Genomic DNA, 23,233 nt, shown 5'->3' on the forward strand with positions numbered 1-23,233 from the left:
CCTGCCGGCTGGGAAGCAGGTCCCATGGAAGGTGGGCCTGGAGAATTCTTGGGTGATGGGTGTCACAGCTACTCTGCCCCACTATTCCTCACCTCCCATTTCCTGCGTGGGCTAGAGAGAGTGTTGGCACTCTGCCCCTGAACTGGCTTGGGTGGCAGAATTTGGGCTGGGACTTGGCGCACGTCAGGGTAACGGCTGAGCGTTCTTCTACCTGGTGCCGGGCCTGGGGTAGGCGTTCTATTCCTCACTTGGCTCCTCTCGTGGCAGCCCCAGGAGGTAGGGAGTGTCCCGTTTTGCAGGTGAGGAAAGAGTCCTCGGGTGAACCAGCTCACCCCAGACACACTCTGAGGTTTGTGTGCTTGTTTTTAAAGACGCAACTAAAAATAAGTTGGTTCCACTCAATCGTACCTTCACTTTAAGAGTACTTACACTAGCTGAGTGTTGCACTTTCCATTAGTGTTACTCAGGCAGGCGGTGGTGGACGACCCTGGGCCCCCGCAGACACCACAGGACCCAAACCTCCTCCTGTTTGTGTTGAGTGCTGTGGACTGAGTCCCCACAAGCTGGTGCTTGTCCGTCGGGAATGAGCTAAGTAAGGCCTGCGGCTGCCAGCCCCTCCCCATCAGCGTCCGAGCCCCCCGTGTGTGTGAGCTGGCGTGGCCAGCCACCGTCTGCTGAGCATGCTCACTTCCACTGCTGTGCCTCTCGGGAAGGACCGGTGTTGTCCTCCTGTGGAGGACGTTGAGCCCAGTGAGGTTAAAGCCCCAGGGTGTGGAGCCAGCACTTCAGTCCTGGCAGCCCAGGCACTGTCGTCTCTACTTGCAGGTGAGGAAACTGAGGTTGAAAGTGAAGCCCATGAGTGGTGGGGCTGGGGCCGGGCCTGGGACTGGCTGCTTCTGGCATCCACCTAGAGTTCCCATTCACCCACTGGCTCTCCTTTGTGAGTAAGGACATGGCACAGTGACCCAGCCCCCTGCTGAGACCAGACCACCAGAACAATCCAGAGAGTGCCTGGGGGTGGGTGTAGAGCGTCTGCACCCACAGTAGGGAAGGCATCAGATGTCAGGGACCTCCTGGGGTGGCAGCTGGGGGTGAGCCTGGTGCACGATGCCCTGGGACACCAGACACACGTGGAAAGTCACCGTTTCCCTGTGAGGCTGAAAAATCTCCATCCACATCCCCTGGCAGGTGCCTCATTCCCAGCAGGTGCAGGTGTGACAGCTCTGAGGTACGAGGGGAAGCCAGGGCGAGCGATGGCTTCCTCTAGCCCAGATGTGAATATCTCACTGTTCTCCTCGCCGTCCTTGTTAGAGTCCCTCACTGGTCCCCATCACTCCAGGATTAAAGTTCCGAGTCAGTACACCGTTCACAGCTGATAGGCTGATGCCATCAGGAACAGTGGGGTGAGGACATCTGAAAAATCCTCTCCTCCATAGAAGCAATGACAATACTGATGAAAACTGTCAGAGTCAACATTGTCAGGACACTGGAAATGAGCCCAAGCCTTGCAGGGATCCAGGAATGTTTACTTAAGAAAAACGCCTAAATCTGGGTAAAAACAGCAAGCTTTGTAGAGTTCTGACTTACCCTGTTCCACCGTTTTTAGCTCCATGATAGCTTTGAAAACCAGCAGCTGCAATCACAGGGAAAACCTGTCCACTGACAGCCATCTGAGGGGACAGAATGGGGTTGGGGCTTTGAAAAATCCTCAGAGAACTGTGTCATTATTTGACTGCCTGGGAATTCCCTGGAAAACCTTGCTCAGGGCTTGTCTTTATTTGACCTGACTCGACACTCAGTGTGAACAGCTTTTGCCCTGGGACATTTGTTAAAAAATCAGTGACAGTTGTTTAACATCATAGCTGTCAGAGACAGTGAAAGCAGCTGAGGCAAGCAGCAGAGCACTAAAAACTTAAAACTGGGGAACAAGATGTCTGTCAGGTGCTTTGAAAGGCTCTGGGAATGTTTCTGGGAATCAGAAGACCGTGCACAAGGGTAAGGCTGTGTGCATGCTCAGGAAAGACCACAAGGACCCCGGGCTGTCCTTGAGGTCTTGAGGCTGACCTTGAGGCTGTGTGCAAGCAGGAAGAGCAGACTAAGACAGAGTTGGAATCTGCCTGGCTGAGTGCCCATCATCAAAGACTGAAAGACTTACTGGCTGCAGGCATGTGAGGAAATTTCTGTCCAGTCATTAGCTGACCACTGGGCTAACCAACCAGAGAGTTTAATGGCCCCACGTGAGAAAGAAAACAGTCTTTACAGGATTTGTCAGAAAAGTCAATGAACAAATAACACAAATAGCAACAAGAACAACCCCAGTCCTGAGGTGTGTGTGTGGGGGGGGGGGGTTCTGATTTTCAGAGTTGTCACATTGTATTATCCAGTTTTCCATAAAAATATATGCAACATGCAAGAAAACACAAATGTTTGACTCACGCAGGAGTGACAAAAGCAGTCAATAGAAGCTGTCCCAGAAGAAGCCCACACATCGGACTTCTAGACAAAACTAAATCACATATATTTTTTAGAGATTTTATTTATTTATTTGAGAGAGCGAGCATGAGTGGGGGGGCAGAAGGAGAGGGAGAAGCAGACTCCCCACTGAGCAGGGAGCCTGACGTGGGGCTCCATCCCAGGACCCCAAGATCATGACCCAAGCTGAAGGCAGACTCTAAACCGACTAAGCCACCCAGGCACCCCTAAAGCACCCATTTTAAATACGTTCAAAGAACAAACCATGTCTAAATAAAGGGGAACATGAGAAAGACTTCCAGAAATTCCAACTTTGAAATATACATTAAAATGAAAAGGTCACTAGGGGAGCTCCACATTGAGCAGGTTTGAGCAGGTTGAAGAAAGAATTGGTGAACTTGAAGACAGACAGTTGAGGTCATGGAACCTGATGAACAGAATGAGAAAAGGGTGACAGAGAGAGAACAGAAGCTCAGAGACTCCAGGGACACCCACCAGCCCAGCAACACTCCCATAATGAGTCCCAGAGGAGAGGAAAGGGGCAGAGAGAATATTTGAAAAGAAATATGGCTGAAAATGTCTCGAATTCGATGAAAAAACGCTCACTTACACATTGAAGAAACTCAGTTAGGACACACACAAAGAGAGCCACCCCCAGACACATTGTAATCGAACTTTAAAAGCCAGAGACTAGGAGAGCAGTGGGAGAGAAGTGATGTGTCACATGCAGGTGACTGCCAACAAGACCAATGTGTGATTTTTCATAGGGAGTGGTGGAGGTGGGGGCTGGGGGTGGCACGTTCAAGGGCTGAACTAAACAGTCAGGAATTCTGTATCCAGCAGAAATCACAGTGAGGGCACCACTGTGCCGCGTGAGGCTTCATGGCTGTAGAGTGTCCCGGAAGGAGGCTGTGTTGGGGGGTAGGCACCCTTGTTTAGACCTGCCCAGCTCTGTAGCAAACGGATGCCCACACATCAGGCTTCCATCCCACTAGGTGAGGCCCTGTCCCGATGCAGACCTAGCCGGCCCCTCGGTGAGGCTCGGGGATCCACAGCGGGGCTCCAACTACGCTGGGGGTCTGTCGCCTTGTCAGCCCGCAGGAGGGGAAAGGGGCGAGGCCAACTCACTTCCTACAGGCACATCCCTTGTGCTCACTGACCACTGGTCCCAGGCCGTCTTGGGCTGGGGTTAGGTTTGGTGGCCGTGGAGCTGTGCCCCGCCCGTGTCCTGGGGGGTCAGCAGGAAATCCGCCTGGCCCCAGCGTTCACTGTGCCCCCCGTGGCTGTGAGGGCGTCCCCCACTTCCCTTCCAGCCCACCCCGAGGAATAGACACGTTTATTTTGGGCTGCTCATAAAGGCAGCCCTGGGCACAGCTCTGGGGGCTGCGGTCCGCCCGGGAGGCTGGGCCCCGCGTGCCCGCGGAGGAGGCAGCCTGGTGCCTTTTTCTTGCAGCATCCTCTTCGCGGACATCGTGGGCTTCACGGGCTTGGCGTCACAGTGCACCGCGCAGGAGCTGGTGAAGCTCCTCAACGAGCTCTTCGGCAAGTTTGATGAACTGGCCACGGTAAGCGCAGCCCCCCGTTGTGCACGGATCGCTGGAGCTGCCTCTGGGGCAACAGCGTGCCGGGTGGGCTCCAGTGGTGCGGGTGTGAGCGGGCGGACCGCCTAGCGCTTTCGCCCCGCCCAGCTGTCAATCACCCACAGCTCCCGCCTTGCGGAACCCCAGCGCTTTTGTCCCGCCCAGCTGTCAATCACCCACAGCTCCCGCCTTGCGGACCGCCCAGCGCTTTGGTCCCGCCCAGCTGTCAATCACCCACAGCTCCCGCCTTGCGGAACCCCAGCGCTTTGGTCCCGCCCAGCTGTCAATCACCCACAGCTCCCGCCTTGCGGAACCCCAGCGCTTTGGTCCCGCCCAGCTGTCAATCATCCACAGCTCCCGCCTTGCGGACCGCCCCAGCGCTTTCGCCCCGCCCAGCTGTCAATCACCGGCAGTTCCTTTGAGCAAAGGAAAGCGCTCTCCCTAGCGCAGCCAGAGCGCCTCCAGCTGGCTGGGTCCTGAGGCCCTGCGCGGGCTGCTCTGCCTTGAGGGTCATGTCTGGGGCCAGTTGGTGACGTTTGACGATGACAAACCCCCTTGCCTGTGGCAGGAGAGTGCTGGCGTTTTAAGACCTTCCTGGGACAGGTCACGTTCAGCCCTGCAGAGGTCAAGCCCAGGCCTGGCTAACAGCTTGGGCTTTCGGTGTGGAGGCAACTGACCGCCTGGTGTCCTTGGAACTTGACACCCGCCTTCCCTGCCCTGCAAGGACTTGCGGAGGGGGGGGACACAGAGATGTAGAGCCACGCCCACCTGCCCGGCCAGCCTCCCTCCAGGTGGACGCAGAGGGACCCTGAGCAGGTGGCTGTGGGGGAGGGGTAAACTCTGCTCAGAGTCAGAACTTTTCTCAGGGAAGGTCACAGTTAAAGGGCTTGGTAGAAAGAGTGGACAGACGTCCCCGTGATGAGGGAGGGGGAGGAGAGGTTCCCTGCCAGTGTGGCTCACACAGCGGAGTCGTGAGGACGTCCCTGCGTGTGCAGGGTGGGGTGAGGGTACCACGCGGGCTGCAGACTCAGGATGGCCCCTGGGCAGGACACAGAATGCCAGGCCCCAGCACCTGCCCTTGACCTGCAGGCGGAATGGGTGGTGATCACGCTGGCTGCAGTTTTGGGACCCGGCGCAGGCGGGAGAACACTCGGCCTTGTGGGTGGGCGGCATGTGGGACCCCGATGCTGCCCCCCCCCCCCGCCCTCCACCCCGCAGTTTCCTTGAGGGGTGGCAGGGATCCTGAGACGTCCAGTTGTAAGGTCCCGCTTGCTCCAAATCGGTTGGCGCTAGAACCCTTTCTCCTGTGGCACCCCGTTGATGTCCTGGGCCTGTGCTCAGCGGGACCCCATGTTGGGGAGGCTGCTGCTTCTCTCCCCAGGATGAAAGTAGGAAGCGGCTGTCCACCGAGGGCGGGCGCTGCTTCTGGCCGTCACGTCCTGTCGCTGGGCGCCCTTGCAGCCTGTGCTTGGGGATAGGGGCGTCTCTGGGCTGGTGCCCTGGGGAGCCGCTGTGGCTCCGCCCACACGAAAGCTCTCCGGGGCCTCCTCCCTGCCTGACACCTGTGGTTTGGGGGAAGTATAAAGGAGGAGAGTGAGGAGTGTGAGCTTGTCCCCTGTGGCTTGTGTGGCTCGCTGGCCTGGTGGGAGCTTAGCACCTCCTGTGTGAGGTCAGAAAGTGTGTTTTGTCCGGGGCCAGGGTGCCTGGTGGCCCGGGGCTCTCTCGGTGCTGCTCCGAGCTTTCCTGGGCCTGCACCTTCTTCCTGCGCCTCCTGAAGAAGCTTCTGGATGAGGGTTCCACTGGCCACTGGGGCTGTCTGAGCACATGCTGCTGATGGAAGGGTGTGCCTTCCCCCCACCGTCGGAATCGGTCTTTCCAGCACCCAGACGTCAGCATCCTGGTCCCGGTGGGGACACGTTTGCTCAGTGACTCGGTGGTTAGCAGTCCACCAGCCTGGCTGGTGGCACCCCCCCACCCCCACCCCACCGCTGGCCCCGGGGGACCGTCCCCACCCCCACTCCTGGTCTCTTACAACGGCACCTGCCCCCTGCCCCCAGGACAATGGGAGTCTGTAGACTCTCACCTTGTCCTTCTTCAGACGGGCTGCTCGTGTTTTCACTCTGCGTCTTTACGCACATCCTGGCTACTTGTTTTCTGTTACTGGGCGAGGGCTCTTGAGCTCTGTTATGTAATTTATAGCTCTGTCTGCGTCCCCTTCGGTCCTTTCAGTTTTGCTGCCTATGTTCTCAAGCTCTGCTATTCGATTCCTAAACATTTAGGGTTCTTAGGTCCTCCTGATGAATTAGCTCTTTGTGTTTTTTTTAGAGAGAGTGTGAGTGGGGGGAGGGGCAGGAGAGAGAGAGAGAATCCCAAGCAGACTCTGCACTGAGCGTGGAGCCCGACTTGGAGCTCGATCTCATGACCCTGAGGTCATGACCTGAGCTGAAATCTAAAGTCGGGCGCTCAACCAACTGCGCCACCCAGATGCTCCTAATTAATTCTTTTTTCATTAAAAAATGACCCTCTTGGGGCACCTGGGTGTCTCAGTCGTTAAGCGTCTTGCCTTTGGCTCAGGTCACGATCCCCAGGGTACCAGGATCAAGTCCTGCATCCGGCTCCCTGCTCGGCGGGAAGCCTGCTTCTCCCTCTCCCACTCGCCCTGCTCGTGTGCTCGGTCTCTCAAATAAATAAATAAAATCTTAAAAAGAAATGACCCTCTTTAACTGGAAATCGAGTTTTGTCTGTGTCCTGTGTTAGTATGTCCGTTTCGGCTTTCCTTTTGATTATTGTCAGGAAGCGCGTCTTTTTCCATCCCCTCCACTGGTGTGTGTCGTTTTATTTACAGGGCTGGGTTTGCCATTTCTACCTCAAATCCGACAGTCCACCTTCGAGGGCCGTGCTGTCGGCTCACTGGGGTTCATCCCATCCGTTCCTTGTTGTTTTACTTTTTCTGCCGGTCTGTAGGTTCACGGAGTGTGCTCTGTGACCCGGGCCTGGCGCCTGTGTGGGCTGAAGGGCGAGTGCTCTTGGCGCTGTAGGTGCGGTGTGTCTGCTCTGGGGTCTGTGGCACATTCCTTGACTCCGTCTGAGAAGCTCGCAGGACGCGCCGCCCTCCTCGGCCTTTGTGAAATCGTGCACCTTTTCCTTTTTGTCATAAACCCCATCCTGCATTGTCACCATTTTTGTTTGCACAAACACGCCGTTCCCTTTTGAAGGTCTGTTGCTCTCGGGGCACGTGGGATTCGCCAGCGTGTCTCCATGGGGTTTCTCTGCCGAAGGAAGGGCAGGCCAGCTGGTGATGAATCTTCTCTGTCTCTGTGTTACTGAGAAAGATCTTTGTTTTGCCCTTAGTTTTTGAATTTCTTTTCACTGGGTATAGAATTGTGAGTTAACAGGTGTATTTATTGTATTTATTTATTTGACAGAGAGAGACACAGCGAGAGAGGAAACACAAGCAGGGGGAGTGGGAGAGGGAGAAGCAGGCTTCCCGCGGAGCAGGGAGCCCGATGCGGGGCTCTAACCCAGGACCCCGGGATCATGACCTGAGCTGAAGGCAGACGGCCAAGGACTGAGCCACCCAGGCGCCCCTTCACTGCTGGTTTTAAGCAATTTGATATTGATGCGCCTCCATTTGGTTTTCTTCACGGTGTTTGGGCTTCCCACATCGGTAGGTTTATGGTTTTGTCATCTTGGGGAGAAAGCCCTCAAATACTCCTTGTGTGTCTCCCCCTTCCTTTGGGGACCCCAAAGGAGGATCCTTTTCTATTTTGGGTTCTTTTTCCTTTTCTTTCATTCTGGATGGTTTCTGCTGCTGAGCTGCCCAGGTGACTGGCCTTGTCTCCTGCGAGGTGTGACCTGCTGTCTGTCCATCCATCCATCTGGCACAGTGTGGGTCTCTGAGGTTATGTTTCCATCTCTGGAAGTTCAGCGTGGATCCCCCGCCCCGTCGAAGTTGCTGCCGGACAGTTGAGAATTAGGAAGCTCTGCTCTTAGTGCGTCGATGGGGTCGAGTATTTTTCAACTGTGTTTTCCCTCCAATCTGCTTGAGCCCTGCTTCGAGGAGGCACGGCACGTGTCCCGGTGTCTGGTGCGCAGGATGCGGTGAGGCCCGCAAGTGTGCTTGGAAATCACACACGCCGTGAGCCATACATCCGTCCTCACCATGGTCCTGCCGGGCAGTCAGACCCAGAGCGTGTGTGTGTCTGCCTTGGTCTCCACAGTCACTGGCCGTTTATGTACCCCTTATCCTTGGCTGGCGGCAGATGTGCACAGTATTTTTGACCTTTTTTTCCATTTACTGGGGCCATTTTAGGCTTCCATTTGCTCTGATGACAGGGCCCTTCTCTGGATGCCAGTGTTCTTACCAAGGAAGGGAACCGACCGGAGGAAACAGACGTCCCTCCAGGCGCTTCCAGGAGGCCGTGGCGAGGAGTCCAACTGTGTCGGCTGTGGAGGCCAGCCTGGCTCCCTGCCTGCTCCTCAGGGGTGACGGGTCCTTAGTCGGGGTCGTGACCCCAGGAACCCTTCCAGGGACTGTTTCCGGCGTGAGCTTGTTGTACCGTTGTAAGTTCTCAGGCCCAAGGTGGCCTTTGTCTGGCGCACGACAGGGGACATATTCAGATTTAGGACAATGTAGGCCACACGCCCAGGCAAGGTGGCTGATTTGCACCCGAGCCAGTGGGCAGTTGGTGAGGGTGGACAAGCCCAGGAGGCGTTTCCTGTTGGGGTGAGCTGTGTCGGCTCATGAGCTCTCCTCGGGGACCCCACCCCGGGCTGGGCCAGTCTGCACTGTCCCCGGCTCGCACACAGCGGGGGCCTTGCTGACCCACCTGACCCGACACGCAGGAGCACTGGGGCAGACTGCAGGGATTGGTTGGGATTGTGAGGGAAGACAGGACGGTGCCGAGGGTGAGAATCTGGCCACCCACGGTGAATGGGAGGCTCGCGGCACGGTCCGGCTCTTTGGCTCAACCTTGAGTTTCTGGAAGATGACTATTATGACCGTGTTAGTGAAGGTGTTAGTTCTGGGTGTTCCCGTGGAAACCAGTCCGAGAGCTGGAGCTCGCTGGGGCGTGTGCTCATTGTCCTTCCCAAGCCCCGTCCTTCCTCCTCCTCGGGCTTTCCTGGGGCTTGATCCGGGGGCCAGGACTCTCCGGGCAGCCATGAGGACTCAGGGGCACCCTCGAGTCTCATGCCTTGGTTTCCTGGCCTGTGAAACGTGAGGATACCCCATGGCCTGCCATCCCTCCCTGCTCCAACGCCCTCATCCTGGGAGCCGCTCCAAGCCGTCGGTGCCGTGTACCCGGGCGTGCTCGTCCGCCGACGGCTTCTCACTGCCGAGTGGTGCTCTTTCCGCAGACGTGCTGTGCACGCGCCATCGGGCTTGCATGCAGCGAACCGATGGGGGAGCGCAGGGCTCTGCCTGGAACGTCCAGTGCAGGAGGGAGGCCGGAGCTGGGCCAAGTGTGGTCAGGACTGGGGCCAGCTGGGAGGAGGAAGCAGCACGCGTGTCGTCCACGCTCAGCTGGAGAGGCTGACCCCAGTGGTCGGAGTGTGTGCAGGATGGCCCGTGGGGTGGAAGGAACCCCCCGCTTCCAGAACGCGTGTGCACACGTAGGTGCGTGCCGTCGGGGGGCGGCTGGAGGGAGGGTCCCAGGAGGACTATGGTTCTCGCTGACTCGTGCATCCCCAGTTTTAATTTTCGGAGTTTCCCGCATTCATCCAGGATGAGCCTGGATTTCTTTAGTTATTCCTTAATTAGCAGGAAATAAACACTGTTTCCTGAAAAAGCAGTAGGTGTTTGGAATTCAGAGGAACCTGTCGTTTCTGTGCAGTAGAAACTCGCCTCCACCCTGCCTGCCGGCGGCCGCCCCGGTTCAGGAGCGCGGTCCCCGGGAGGCGGGAGCCGGCAGTGGGAATCGGGATCTTCAGGCTCCAGGCGCTGTTTCCCTGGGTGGAGAGTGCCTTTGCTGCTGGAGGGCAGGCTGCGTGCCCACAGGCCACGAGGTGTTGCCATGGCCCAGGGACCACCCAAGACCGTGGGAAAGTATGTCCCTTTTGCGTCGCTGAAGGTGTAGTCCCAAGCAGACGGCTCGCACCTTGTTGGCTTGTCCTCTCGGGGAGGAGGTTCCGTGCTGTCCCTGGAGTGTGACCATCACTGCCCGGACCACGAGGGTTGACAGGGGGCTTAGGGGCCTTCTCGCCAGGGTCACTCGCCCGGTGCTTCCCACTCCACCTTCTTCTGTGTGCAGAGATGTAACCCGCGGCTGCGCCCTCACACGGGGTCCTTCAGGGAGGGGACATCCACTCCGCGTCCACGGCGGCTCAGAGCTGTGGCGTGGCTCCTGCTGGGAAGGTGTGGGGAGCCCGGCTCACGTGGGGTGAGTGCGTGGCTCCTGGGCACGTGCTCAGGGAAGGTGCAGGGAGAGGCATGGCGGCCGGGGCGGGCAGTGTGCGGAGGAGACACGCGACCCCCCGTGTGACACCGAGGAGGCACAGCCCACTGCAGCGTGCGTACTGTGTGCAGATCCGGCCTAGGTGACGGGTGCAGCCTGCACAGGTCAGACCCAGCCCTGCCCTCGGGGTTCAAGAGCTTGTTTTACAGAAATGTCACTCATGCACGGAGGCAGAGAGGACACGGCAGCCCCCGCCGGACACCCCCCCCCCCCACAGTGGCTGATGTCTGGCCATTCTTGCTTTGGTCACGCCTCTCCTCCCGGCCCTAGATGTCACCGCACCTCACAGGCTTGGCCCCCAGCCCTTCCCTTGAGCACGATTGGCCACCAAGACGCCTTTGTCACCCTCTGGGCCGCATCACCTGCTTATCATGTCAGGCGCCCTCCCCTCAGCGGCCTTGTTCCAGGCAGGATACGTGTGTGGGTGTAATTCATGGCGGGACGGACCGCCGGCATGGAGCTGATGCCATTTGTCACAGCCCCCCCAGTCTAAGAGGACGGCCACACAGGGTGCGCGGGGGCAGAGAGGCTGGGGGAGCGTGGCCGGGGCTTTCTCGGGGTTTCCACGGAGGAAGAGGGGAGGCAGGCGAGGGGCCGCTCTGGGGAACGCCGACCCTGGGCTCTGGGTGTCCCCTGTCCTGGCACCTGGCCTGGGCGGCAGGGCAGGGTCACAGCTGGGTGTGAGGGTGCAGAGAGGACATGGGGCTGTGGGCTCTGGACCCTTGGGGTTGGCGGAATAAGAACAAGGAGGACCTAGTTAGCAACGCCCCCAGACGCCTGTCAGGACACCGACGACAGAAAACAGGGAACATGCACATCGAACCCTTGGGGGCGGCTCCCGCCCGTCACCTCCCCTGAGCCTGCAGGCCACCGGAGCTGGGCTCAGGTCCCTGGGTTCTTCCTGAGTGTTGGGGAGCCTTCTGGAAGCATCCATGTTCTCCCTGTTCCTCCCCTGGCGTGCCTATCGCTGGCTCCTGCCCGGGTGCGACATGGCTCCTGGTTCCTGCGTGTGTGACCCTCCTGCTTCCCGTGACGTCGCACCCGGGTGCCGCGGCAGGTTCCCCGCAAGCGGGGCCGCTTGGCAATTCGCTGGGGTGAGTCTTTCCTGTCATTTTTCCTGCCCTTATTCACTCGTGATTCTCTAAATAGAAGAATGTTCCCACATCAGCTGATTGGTGATCCTCAAAAACAAAAACAAAAACAAAAAACAAAAAACCCGTAAATGCTTGGCTCTTGTCACTGGTCTGTTTTCCAAATAAGGAGTCTGTGCCCTAGAGCCGGCTGGCGGGCGAGCGGGGAGGTTCCTCCGTCCTGGTCCTCCGTTCTGGGTGTTACTGGGATTTGTGGACACTGGGTGTGCGTGGACGCATTCCATCCGTTTCTGACGCCCACGGCTCCCACCCCCCGGTTCCCGTCCTGGTGCCCCTGCCTCATTTGGACGAGACCGGCAGCCGTTCGTGTCCAGGGACAGCCTCACATAGAAGCGGCTTCTCTGGAAGCCCGGCTTCCTTCCAGCACACAGGGTTTTCCCGCTCATACTCTGGCATCTCAGGACAAGGGATGGGTGTGCTTTTTAGAAGAATAACAGCAAATTCTGAGTTTGTGTGGGTATTTCCAACTCCCCAAATAACTTCACTCCTTCGATTTTCATTCCCGTGTCTCCCCTCCCCCGAGGCTGGAAACCTGCCGACAGTAACGCCGTTTACCTGTTTCGTGTGCTTAGATACCCTCAGTTCAGAAGAACGTTGTCAGCGTCAGCACCCACAGCAAGACTGCTGCATGTGGTTTGGGGTTCTTCTTAGCATTTCTTTGTTTTGTCCTTGGCTGACATCCTACTGTACACACGGTCACGTCACCTGGAATAACTGTCTGTGCGGTCACGCTCCCGACACGGTCACCCTTAGGCTTATTTCGTTCTAGTTTTGGTTTTTGGGCATCACTGTTTTCAACTTAATTTTTTAAAAAAAGATTTATTTATGTATTTGAGAGAGCGGGAGAGGGGGAGACTCCCCATGGAGCACAGAGCCCGATGAGGGGCTTGAACTCATGGCCCTCACCAAAATCAGGAGTCAGACACTCAACTGACTGAACCACCCAGGCGCCACTCAATTTAATTTTTTTTAAGTGAGTAAACTATTTGCATGGCTTGGTTCCTTACTGTTAGACCCGAGAGCAGGTGCGTGGAGGGAGGGTGGCCCTGCCCGCATAGTCAGGCCTGTGGGGCTATCCCTCGGGCGCTCCCCGTCCTGGGCGCCGGGAGCTGATGTGCTGCTGGGAGGTGCCTTGTTGGGCCGGTCTGGGGCTGCAGAGACGGCCCCACTGCAGGACAGACATCTGCTCCTGGGCGGTCCCTCCCGGCGGGCGGAGGCTCCAGGATAGCAGGACCGCCATCTTACCCAGGGGCTGGCACAGAAGGGCCAGACGAACAGAGCCGCGTGCGGATGCGTTAAGTGGAATGGAAGTCGAAGCAAATGGTGGTGTGTGCTCCCTCCCAGCAATCACCATCGCTTACGTCGTGGGTCCCTGCCCTCCAAGGCCCCCACGGCTGCCCCACAGCAGGACTGGTGGGTCAGAGCTTGTCCGCGAGCTTGCAGACCACACCTGGCAGGCTCAGCATGAGGCCTCCCCCCCTGGATCCTCCTGCTGCCCCTCTGGGCCACTGGCCACTCTGTCCCCCAGCCAGGGGGGAGGGACAGTTTGGACGCTGCGGGCGGAGGTCTCAGGAAGAGCTGTCCAGTCGTCATAGAGGCTTGGGCTCAGCTCCAGCGCCGGTGTTCTGGAACCACCGGGAAGTTTTTAAACTGAAATGTGCCAAACTCCATGAAAACACCTCTTTTGGTCTCTCAAGCCGGCTAACGACAGCCAGGACATTTGAGATTAGAAGGACAAGATGAAGCGTTAGCCCCTTCCTGCCCTAGTCTGCCGTGGGCTGTGTCCCTGGCCTGGCCCTGCAGGGCCGGTGAGGAGGGGCCGCGGCTTCGTGCTGGGGGGCGGTCACCAAGGACACATCTGCTGCTGACAGGCTGTAATTAGGAGGCTGTGGCCCCTGGACGCTACCTGCTAAGTGGCTTTGCCCCTCCGCCCTCACTTGGAGATCGGCCGCACGGGGCAGCGATGGTCACGCTCCTGCAGCTCACATGCACCCGCCTGTCCAGAGACAGGACATACAAAGAAGGGCAGGAGGCCGCCTGGAGCACCTCGGGGACGAGCCGGGGGCACAGGGATGCCCTGTGGTGGTGCTGATGGGCACACATCTCCCTTGAGGTACCCAGCTCCGGGTATGGGTGCCCTTCCTGAAATCGTCTGCAAGAATAGCGCTGTCACCTCCGTGGGCTCCTTGGGGGGTGGGTCTGGAACCCCAGAATGATTGCTGGGAGGACGTCCTGGCAGCCAGGAGAGGGGTGAGGCTTGGCAGTGGCCCCTGGTGTCGTCCCTGGGTCTGGGGACAGGGGAGGTTGGGAGAGGGGCTCTCTGTCCCTGGCCTGCTCTGACTGTTGGGGGCAGTGACGATGGGGACAGTGGGCTGGGCACTCCCAGAGTGTCAGGAGAGAACCCAGTGCTGCCTGCTGGCTTGGAGGCTTGGTGAGCGTGGCCGGAGAAGCCTGGCCAGCCAACTCCCAGGGGCCCAGCTCTGCAGGGAGGACGTCTGCACCCGGCCATCTGGCTCTGGGCTCCCTGATGTCATCGCAGGACAGGTCGCCCCCAGCATGGCCTTCCCCTGGGACACCAGGAGAACCCCTTCCATAGACAAGGAGGCTGGCATTCTAATGGTTAAGCGGCTGCCCACCCCGCGGTCACTCGGAGGCTGAGTGGCCAGGCCTGCACCTCCCTGTGGTCAGCTCGCAGTCTGCAGGGGGGGCCCGAGGGCTCTGTCTGCTGAGGGGGGCCCGGGGCTGGGCGGGCACCCGGTCCTCTGATGCGGGGCCGCGGCCCGGGCAAGTGTGGGTGTGTGGGAAGCGGAAGCTGAGAGTTCTTACTGTGAATTCTCAGGTTAACGTGTCTCATTGGAGGAAACCTGCAGGAGGGAGGTCTTCTGTGACAGAGGGAGAGCAGGTTGGAACAGGAGCTGTGGGATGTGCTCTCAGAGTGGGGTCCGCGGGGCTCTGGGCGTGCAGGACATCTCGGGGCCTGTGGGGTGCTCCTCACCCGGGATGTGCTGGCAAGACCAGCCCCTCGCAGAATCCCACGGGCCCACGGGCCCCACGCGACGTGGAAACAAGCCATGCTTCTCGCTGCGTGTGTTTGTTCTGGGAAACATCATACATTTTCATGAAATTTGCTGCTTGCGTTAACATGTAGAGGATTTGCTATCACCTTTGAGTGCGTTAATGCGATTTGAAGAACGTCTTGAATGTCCAGGGGCAGGACCTGCTCACGGGAAGGAGTTTTGTGAGGCCGTCCGCTATTTTAGGGGCGTAAAGGGGAGCTTTACGGAAGCGTCTGAGAAGTAAAACTTCAGTCACGGCCGTAATCACAGCCGAGACCAATGGGCTGGCGCATGACGGGCGCTAGGAAGTCCTTCCCAGCAGGACGGCGAGGTGGGTGCGGATGCTCTCTTACCGTCGTATAAGTGCCAGAGCGGACGTTCTGGGTGTCCCTGTGGGCGGCCAGGTCAGGGTGCAGACCCTGGCGGTCCCCTTGGGGCTCGGGCCCTGGCAGGTAACTCTTTGGTGATAGCCGCCCAAGTGTCCCATGGACCTCAACCTCAGGGACACTCAGGTGCGTGCACCTGCCCGTCTGGAGCTGGTGTGCGTGGGGGTCTGATGTGAGGCACAGGGTCCATCGTACGGCTGTCCAAGACGGTGGTCAGGAGGGGCGCTGTGCTGGGCCCCCCAGGAGAGAGAACGTCCCGGGAAAGGCGCTGGCTCTGGACTTGGGGCAGCTTCCCAAACTTGGATGGTCTGTGGGTTTGGCCAGGTGGGCTCAGGGATGGGCGGGGTGGACCCCTGCGTGGGAACAGGCCTGAGTGCAGGCTTGGGGGCGCGTGGGTGCCCCCAGTGAGCCTAATCACTGCCGTGGAGGCTGTTCCCCCTCCTGAGGCTGCCCTGGCCTCGGAGGGGGTCCCTTGGGTGGGGTTGTGGGGCCTGGTGCCCGTGGTGCTGCCTGCTCCGTGGTCACCGGCTCCGTGGTGGCGAAGGTGCCCAGGCCCCAGGTACGTCACTAATGTGCGATTTGCCCTCTCGCCCCCCAGGAGAATCATTGTCGCCGGATCAAGATCCTCGGGGACTGTTATTACTGCGTGTCTGGCCTCACGCAGCCCAAGACTGACCACGCCCACTGCTGCGTGGAGATGGGCCTGGACATGATTGACACCATTACGTGAGTGCCCGCAGGGACAGGTCCGCCTCGCAGCCCCATGGGTCCTGTGGGCCCGAGGGGCCGTGTGTCCCCAGGCTGCAGAGAGCCAGCTTGCATGGCGAGGCTCGGGTCGGGGAGCTCCCGCCTGAGCTGGGTGCCTCTGAGACCGTCGCCTTTGCAATTTGCTGGGACGGCATTCCTTCATCCGTGGCCATCTTGGGTGTGGTGCAGGAAGAAATCAGCTTCATAGCTTAGCCAGACAAGACATCCAGGGAGTCAGCTGCGGATGGAGTGGCTTAGATCCAGCCGAATTCCCCTGAAAGGGACTGCACGTGTTTGTCTTCACGGGCATAGGTGTCCAGGGCTCTCTGCTGGAGGAGCTTAGAGGGAGCAGGCGTGCCTGCTGAGAACACCGTGGGCCAGCCGCACCTCTGAGCCAGCCTCGTCCTGTCCCGTCAGAGAGTGGAATGAAGAATTAGGGACCCTCCGTCGGGGCAGGGAAGGTGTGGGGCTGGGAGGTTGAGCTGGTGCCCACATCTCAGCAGCGTGGAGGGATGGGTGCAGTCCGGCGAGACGGGGTTAGCAGGGATGGGTGTAGACGTCCACACTTGGAGCCGAAAAGTAGTGGCAACAAAGTTGTATGAGGAACACGGGAGAACAGAGAGAGAGAGAGAGAGAGAGAGAGAGAGACCCAGCCCTAGGGTCGGGGGCGGAAGAGGCCCAGTGACTCCAGTGGTCTGCTCCAGCGAGGGGTCCTCTGAGTGGACAGGGGTATCCAGAGCAGGGGGACGGTTGGGTGCATGCGGACCCCGTGTGTGGTTCTGGGGTGCTCAGGATCAGGGGGGTGGTGCCGCGCCGGCCGCACGTCCAGTAGGGTTGTTCACTGTGCAGATATGACAGTCCCCCGACGTGTGGGCTCAGGACGGGCTTGTGAGGGGCCGGGCGTTTGCTGCCGCTGGACACTGGACGGAGGGAAGGAATCTCCTCATGGGCAGGCGCGTGCAGGCCCCGGCCGCCTGGGTTCTGACCTCTCCTGAGGCTGGAGGGATCGAGGACCTGTTCCCGGTCCGGCGGGTGGGGAAGGATCTTGTGTTGCACTTGGTGGGTAGTGTGTCCCTGTGGGAATAACAGGTGGGAAGGTTTACAGGCTCCGTGTTAAAGACAACACAAGGGTGCCGATGTGGAAGTGAAGGCCCGGGGCTCCCACCCCCATGGCAGGTGCAGCTCGTGGGGCTGGGGGCTCTCCCAGCGGGTCCCCAGCTGCTGGAGCAACCATTCCCCCACTCTGCAGGGAGGGGGCCGCTCAGCACAGGGTGCAGGAGATTCCTCTGCTCCAAAGCGTCAGGACTCTGTGCATTTCCAGTAGCGCGAGATCCTCGTCTGTCACAGGCCTTAGCGAATCGCGCATCGCACCGGCAAGCGTGCGGGGCGAGGTCTGGGTGTTTTGGTTTGCGGTATTGGATCAGGGGAAGTAAACAGCATGTGCTCTGCCCTCCGGGACCCAGCCTTGGGCTGGCGAGGCCGCCGTGGTTGTCCGCTAACCCTGCTGCAGTCAGCCGGAGCAGCGATGGCCCAGGGAGGGGGGCTGTCTCTCACGGCTCTGCAGGCCCTCCTCCCGTCTCTGTTCTCGGCAAATGTGTCTCGGTGAGACTGCCCCTGATGCGCGGCTAACTGAGATGTGAGTGTCCAGGTAACTATGTATCTACTGCCACCAGGATCCAGATGTTTGAGGCAGAACCTTCCAGAAGAGGTGAGGGTGTGCAGGCTGTAGGATTTGATCCCCGTGACCTTTGCCCCTTCCTGGCCGTGGAGGTGGAGATGCTGTGAAATGGGCAGAAACACCGTCTGCAGCTTTTCTTGTTCACGTTTCTCTGTGTTTCTTTCCTTTTGCAAATATCAAAAAAAAAAATCCAAAATTTTAACCGTATTTTGTTTGTTTCAGCGCTTCTCACTAGAGGTTGGCAAATGACTGAGAAAAGTTAAAATTGAGAGAAAAGATGTTCAATATATGTAAAACTAAGTAGGTGTCAAAGACATGCAGACTCCCGAGTAGCCTTTGCTGTAAACCTGTGACACGTGGACTTCCGGACGTGCACCGGGGACCTTGGACCCGATGTGAAACACTCTGGTCCTGGGGGCCGGGCCCTCGGTGGATGCAGGGGTGGTGCGGGGCTCCCAGTGGGTCCAGGACAGCTTTGCACGGGGGCGAGGCGGTGTGGCGGTGGGATCCTGTGGGACCGCTGGGTAGTCTGCACATGGAAGCTGGGGCTGGGCAGGCAGGGCCGAGCGGGATGCTGTCCTCCCGGGTGGGGGTGCTCCACCCAGGTGACGGGACCCCAGCAGCTGTGTGGCGTGGGGTCCACGGCCACAAGGACTGCTCGGGCCGTCCTGCAGTCCAGGGTCTTCGTGGACCCTCTCCCAGTGTTTCTGCACCTGTGTCTTCCAGAACAGGGGTTAGTGGGATGTGGGCCGCGGCCTTGAGCCTGGAGACGCCAGGGTAGCCGGGCGGTTGTCAGAGCCCATTGGCGCTCATTCAGCCCCGCCCGGGATTGCACATGGGAAACGGAGACCCGGAGAGGGCAGAGGTTGGCCTGGTCACCTTGCTGGGCCGATGGGACTTCCCTAGAAATCAGGGGCCGCCCTGCTCATGTGCGCTCCCCACGTGGAATGGCCGCCTTTGCCCATCTGCGGTTCCGAGAGCCAAAGACTCTGGATGCTCTGCTCACCAGCCCCTGTGTCTGTGTCCTGTGCTTACATTCTGGACAGAAGACCCCAGGTTCTTTATTTCATCATCAGAGCCCCTTGTCTTCTTTTAGGGTTTCTAATTCAGATGTTTTAAGGAACCCGGGCGCCCCCAACTCTCTGGTCATTTGGACCAGACTGCCCGGTGGTCGGGGCATGGCCGGAAGCGGTCTCTGACAGACCCTGTTGTACTGGCACCAGTGATGGGTCCTCAGGGATGGGGTGAGGATCTGGGAGGGCTTCCTGGAGGCTGCATCTCAGCTGGGCCACGTCATATTAGGAGCAAGATGGGTGCACACGAATCAACCCCAAGTTCTGAAGTAGGAGGCAGATTTATCATTGGGATCATGGGTGGCCTGCTCTCCTGCGTGGGGTGGCGGGTCTGCAGGTGGCTGGGCCACAGGGCACCTAATGCTGGGAGGGGATGGAGGGTGGGTTGTCCGGTGGGCCGGCCCCAGGGTGGCAACCTGGTGACCCTGTGTGTCCGATGTTTCCTGGTCTCCCTTCTCCCTCGTGACAGACCTTCTAACCACGGGGCCGCCGTGTCCTGGGCCACGGCTCAGCCTCCGGGCCCTTTGTGGTTGGGCTCTGCCGTGGACAGGGGAGCCACATTGGACACACCGGCCGTGGGGGCCACCTGTGGACAGGCGGGGGTCACATGGCTCAGTGCTCCCTCCCACGGGGCCTCGTTGCACTCCTGTCCCGTGGGGCCTACGGAGAGCCTGCTGTTGCTCCCGCAATGCTCCGCTTTAGCATTTTCGGTAATAATATAATTTCCGCCCATTGGGGAAGAGTAGAAAACACAGGAGACAGCATCGGAGGGCCTCAGCACGGCCGCTGTGTGTCCCCTTTGGCCTGACGCAGTGTGCTGTGTACCTCTGGCTGTGGTGGTGAGTCCTAGACCTGGGGAGACCATGCGTGGCACCCTGTGGGTGCCCCCACATGATCGCTCGCACGGAGCTCCGGACACGGGCGGTGTCCCCTGGGTGCTGCCGGGACTCACGCTGGCCCACATTCCCCAGCCGCGGGTGACCTGCTCACCTGGACCCGCCACCTGATTTCGGCACCCGCACGCTTGTCCTCCTGTAAAGTCTACTCGAGGGTCAGGTCTGGAGCTCGGGGTCAAACCCTGGCCGTTCCCAGGATGCCCCTGGCAGGTCGTCACGCCGGCCTCTGGCCAGCAAGCAGGCACGAGCCCCCAACCGGGTCAGCGGGACACAGAGGGGATCGGAGGTCCCAGGCTCATGCCCCCTGCAGGCTGCCCTAGGTGGGGAGGGGCAAGGGTCGTGCCCAGTGGCCAGGGAGCTAGGGGGCCTGGCCCAGAGCAGCCCTGCCCACCTGGAGCCACGCTTGGGGATTGGGGTAAGTCAGGGGACCCCCGTGCTCCCGCCTATGCAGACTCTCCTGTGTGCGCAAGCTCGCGGATATGGACAAGGGCCCAGGCCCACGCCCACACCGTGATGTGTCTGTTGCAGGTCAGTGGCGGAGGCCACAGAGGTGGATCTGAACATGCGTGTGGGGCTGCACACCGGCCGGGTCCTCTGCGGGGTCCTCGGCCTGCGCAAGTGGCAGTATGACGTGTGGTCCAACGACGTGACCCTCGCCAACGTCATGGAGGCCGCCGGCCTGCCCGGGTGAGTCAGGGCGAGGCAGCGCGCTCTGGCGTCCAGAGGACAGTGTGGGAGGGGCCTGCGCCACTCCCCCAGACTCATGTGCTGGGTGCATGGGCCAGGCGGCTGCAAAGCAGACGACACTGGGTCCTGAGCAAACTCCACCTGCCCCGGGGGTCCTGGGGGAGCCACGGTGGGAGCCATGGCGGGAGCCACCTGCATGTCTCCCCTCCCCAGACCTGCATCCCCTTCCCTTGCAGGACTGAGATGCAGCGGACACTGGGCATCCCCACCCCGTCTGTGTCCGGGGAAGGGGCTCGGGTTGACCGCGTCCGGGCCGGCCAGGCCATGCCTCGGCTGGGACCTGCGGTGGCATCCACTCCCACCTTGTGCTTGCACCTGAGACCCCTCTGCTGTCCCAGAGCCTGGAATGCTCCCCTCTGCTCCTGCTGATGCTTGGCCCATCCCCGGCTCCGAGCCCTCCCCAGCAGCACCCCCTCGCTGGGCTCCCTCCCCCTCTTGTTCCCAGGTGTGACCGGTGCTGCCAGGTGACACAGGGAACCTGAGTGCCCCTCCTGGACCTGCCCGTGGGGAGGGACGCCTGTGCCGCCTCTGCAGGCCCTGGGCACCGTGGTGCTGCTGTCTTGCAGGAAGGTCCACATCACGAAGACGACCCTGGCGTGCTTGAACGGTGACTACGAGGTGGAGCCGGGGCACGGGCACGAGAGGAACAGTTTTCTGAAAACTCACAACATTGAGACCTTCTTCATCGTGCCGTCACATCGGCGCAAGGTGGGCTCCGGGACTGGGACGGAGCTCCCGCTCAGCTGGGCTGGGGCCGGGCCAGTCGGAGCCCGGGGTCCTCTCAGGGCCTGGACTGTCCTCTCCCCGCCCCCCACTCCCTGGGCCTTCCCCCGCAAAACAGGCCGGGGATGGGGGAGCACTGAGCAAAGGGGTGCTGTGCACACAGGGGGCCTGTGACCATCGTTTGGGGCACTCAAGGTCACTGTGCCTAAGGAAACTGAGCTGGACACGATCAAGGGGGGGCCTAGTCTTTTCAGGGTTCAGGTGAGGCGTGGAGGGCATGGGGAAGGGCTCAGGGCACAGGTGAGGGGTGCAGGGCATAGGTGAGGGATGCAGGGTACAGGTGAGGGGTGCAGGGCATAGATGAGGGATGCAGGGTACGGGTGAGGGGTGCAGGACACAGATGAGGGGTACAGGGCGCAGGTGAGGGGCTCGGGGCACAGATGGATACGGGGCATAGGTAAGGGTCGCAGGGCACAGGTGGAGGGGCTCAGAGCTTAAGTGAGGGGTATAGGACACAGGTGAAGTGTTCAGGAAACAGGTGAGGAGTGTTGGGCCCAGGTGAAGGTGAGGGTACAGGTGAGGGGCTCAGGACATGGGTTAGGGGCTCAGGGCACAGGTGAGGGGTGCAGGGCACAGGTGAGGGGCTCAGGGTACAGGTGAGGGGCTCAGGGCACAGGTGAGGGGCTCAGGGCACAGGTGAGGGGCACAGGGCTCAGGTGAGGGGTGCAGGGCACAGGTGAGGGGCACAGGGTACAGGTGAGGGTTGCAGGGCACAGGTGAGGGGCACAGGGCACAGGTGAGGGGCTCAGGGTACAGGTGAGGGGTGCAGGGCACAGGTGAGGGGCACGGCACAGGTGAGGGGCGCAGGGCACAGGTGAGGGGTATAGGGCACAGGTGAGGGGCTCAGGGTACAGGTGAGGGGTATAGGGCACAGGTGAGGGGTGCAGGGCACAGGTGGCCCCAGTACTCCTTCAGGACATAAGCAGGTGGAATATGAGGGAGAGCTTCAAGCTTCTCTGTCCTGTGTGTCCGTGGATCGGGGCTGTGCAGTCCCTTGTGACCCGGGGACCGTGGCTGCTGGGGGCTCCAGGGCAGGGTAGGCTGGGCTCAGTGAGCTCACTCCTGATGAACGGGAGAGAGGGTAGGGCAGGTGTCGGTGGGCTTGGAGGAGGGCTGGGTGAGGGGTTGGCACTGGACCCCAGGACAGCAGGGGCCACCCATGTGGGAGTGGAAGGTGCGGTAAGAAGGGCAGGGACCCCAGGGGTTGGTGGGTGGTGGTCCTCAGCCAGCTGCTGGCCCAGCCAGTAACGTCCAGGCTCCAGGGTTCCTACCTGGCCTGGCCCCAAATCTTCCCACAGCTCCTCCCCAGGACTGGGGCCTTGCTCTGGTTTTCAGAGGCCCTGGGGTAGCTGTGTGCTGTGGACCCGGCTTGCTGGTTCCACGCACTTCTGTTTGGCCTTGAGCACACGGTCCCCATGACTTCCCTGTCCCTGTCAGGTGCCCGCTCCCAGCTCGGGGGCGCGGGGGGCAGCATGGGTCTGCTGACGGGTCTCTCCGTGCCGGCTGTCGGCACAGATATTTCCAGGGCTGATCCTCTCTGACATAAAGCCTGCCAAGAGGATGAAGTTCAAAACCGTGTGCTACCTGCTGGTGCAGCTCATGCACTGTCGGAAGATGTTCAAGGCGGAGATCCCCTTCTCCAACGTCATGACCTGTGAAGATGATGACAAGGTAGGAGGGCCGCCTCCCCGCCCCGGGAAGCCTGGCCGGGCGTGCTTTCTAACCGTGTAAATGCTATTCAGAGCCAGGCTGCTTTTGCTTTCCTGGAAAAATCTTGCTATCATCTTGCATTTTTTTTTTTCGATTTGGCCTTCCACGTGTTTGCGGGTAAATGCTTGCCCAGAACCCCGGCGGCTGTCTGAACCTTCCCTGAGGATATCCATGCTCATCAGATGCTCTGTCGTGAGGTCTGGAACCTCAGCCATGGCCTGCAAGCCCAGGTGCCATCAGGCAGTCTTGTCTCTGGCCGCCCCCACGCCCTGGTTCTCCTGCTGTGCACCTGTTCACCCCTCTTCCTGTTCAAAGTCGTCCAGTCCACGGAAGGTGGCCTCCCCTGGAAGTGCCTGCCTTGTGGCCTGACTGCCAGGATTTTCCACCTTTCCTCTTGGGTGGGTCAGAGTCGTCTTTGGATGTTCTGGTCTTCTGCTGGGTTTGGAAGCTGTACTGCTCTGTGGGGGTCCCAGCGTCCCCTTCAACCACACGGGCCTCG

General features: G+C 59.9%; 1 protein-coding gene across 1 annotated transcript in view; it reads left to right on the forward strand.

The window, feature by feature from the left end:
• The window catches only part of ADCY1 (adenylate cyclase 1), a 111,718-nt gene that overhangs the window by 38,277 nt on the left and 50,208 nt on the right, over nt 1-23,233 (forward strand). Inside the window, exons 4-8 of the mRNA XM_027574144.2 lie at nt 3,926-4,037; nt 15,699-15,826; nt 20,023-20,181; nt 20,808-20,949; nt 22,540-22,695. Of these exons, the coding sequence (XP_027429945.1) occupies nt 3,926-4,037; nt 15,699-15,826; nt 20,023-20,181; nt 20,808-20,949; nt 22,540-22,695 (697 nt within the window). The remainder of the gene's footprint in view (nt 1-3,925; nt 4,038-15,698; nt 15,827-20,022; nt 20,182-20,807; nt 20,950-22,539; nt 22,696-23,233) is intronic.

This window comes from Zalophus californianus, chromosome 12 (genome assembly GCF_009762305.2).
Source record: "Zalophus californianus isolate mZalCal1 chromosome 12, mZalCal1.pri.v2, whole genome shotgun sequence".
NCBI lineage: Eukaryota > Metazoa > Chordata > Mammalia > Carnivora > Otariidae > Zalophus > Zalophus californianus.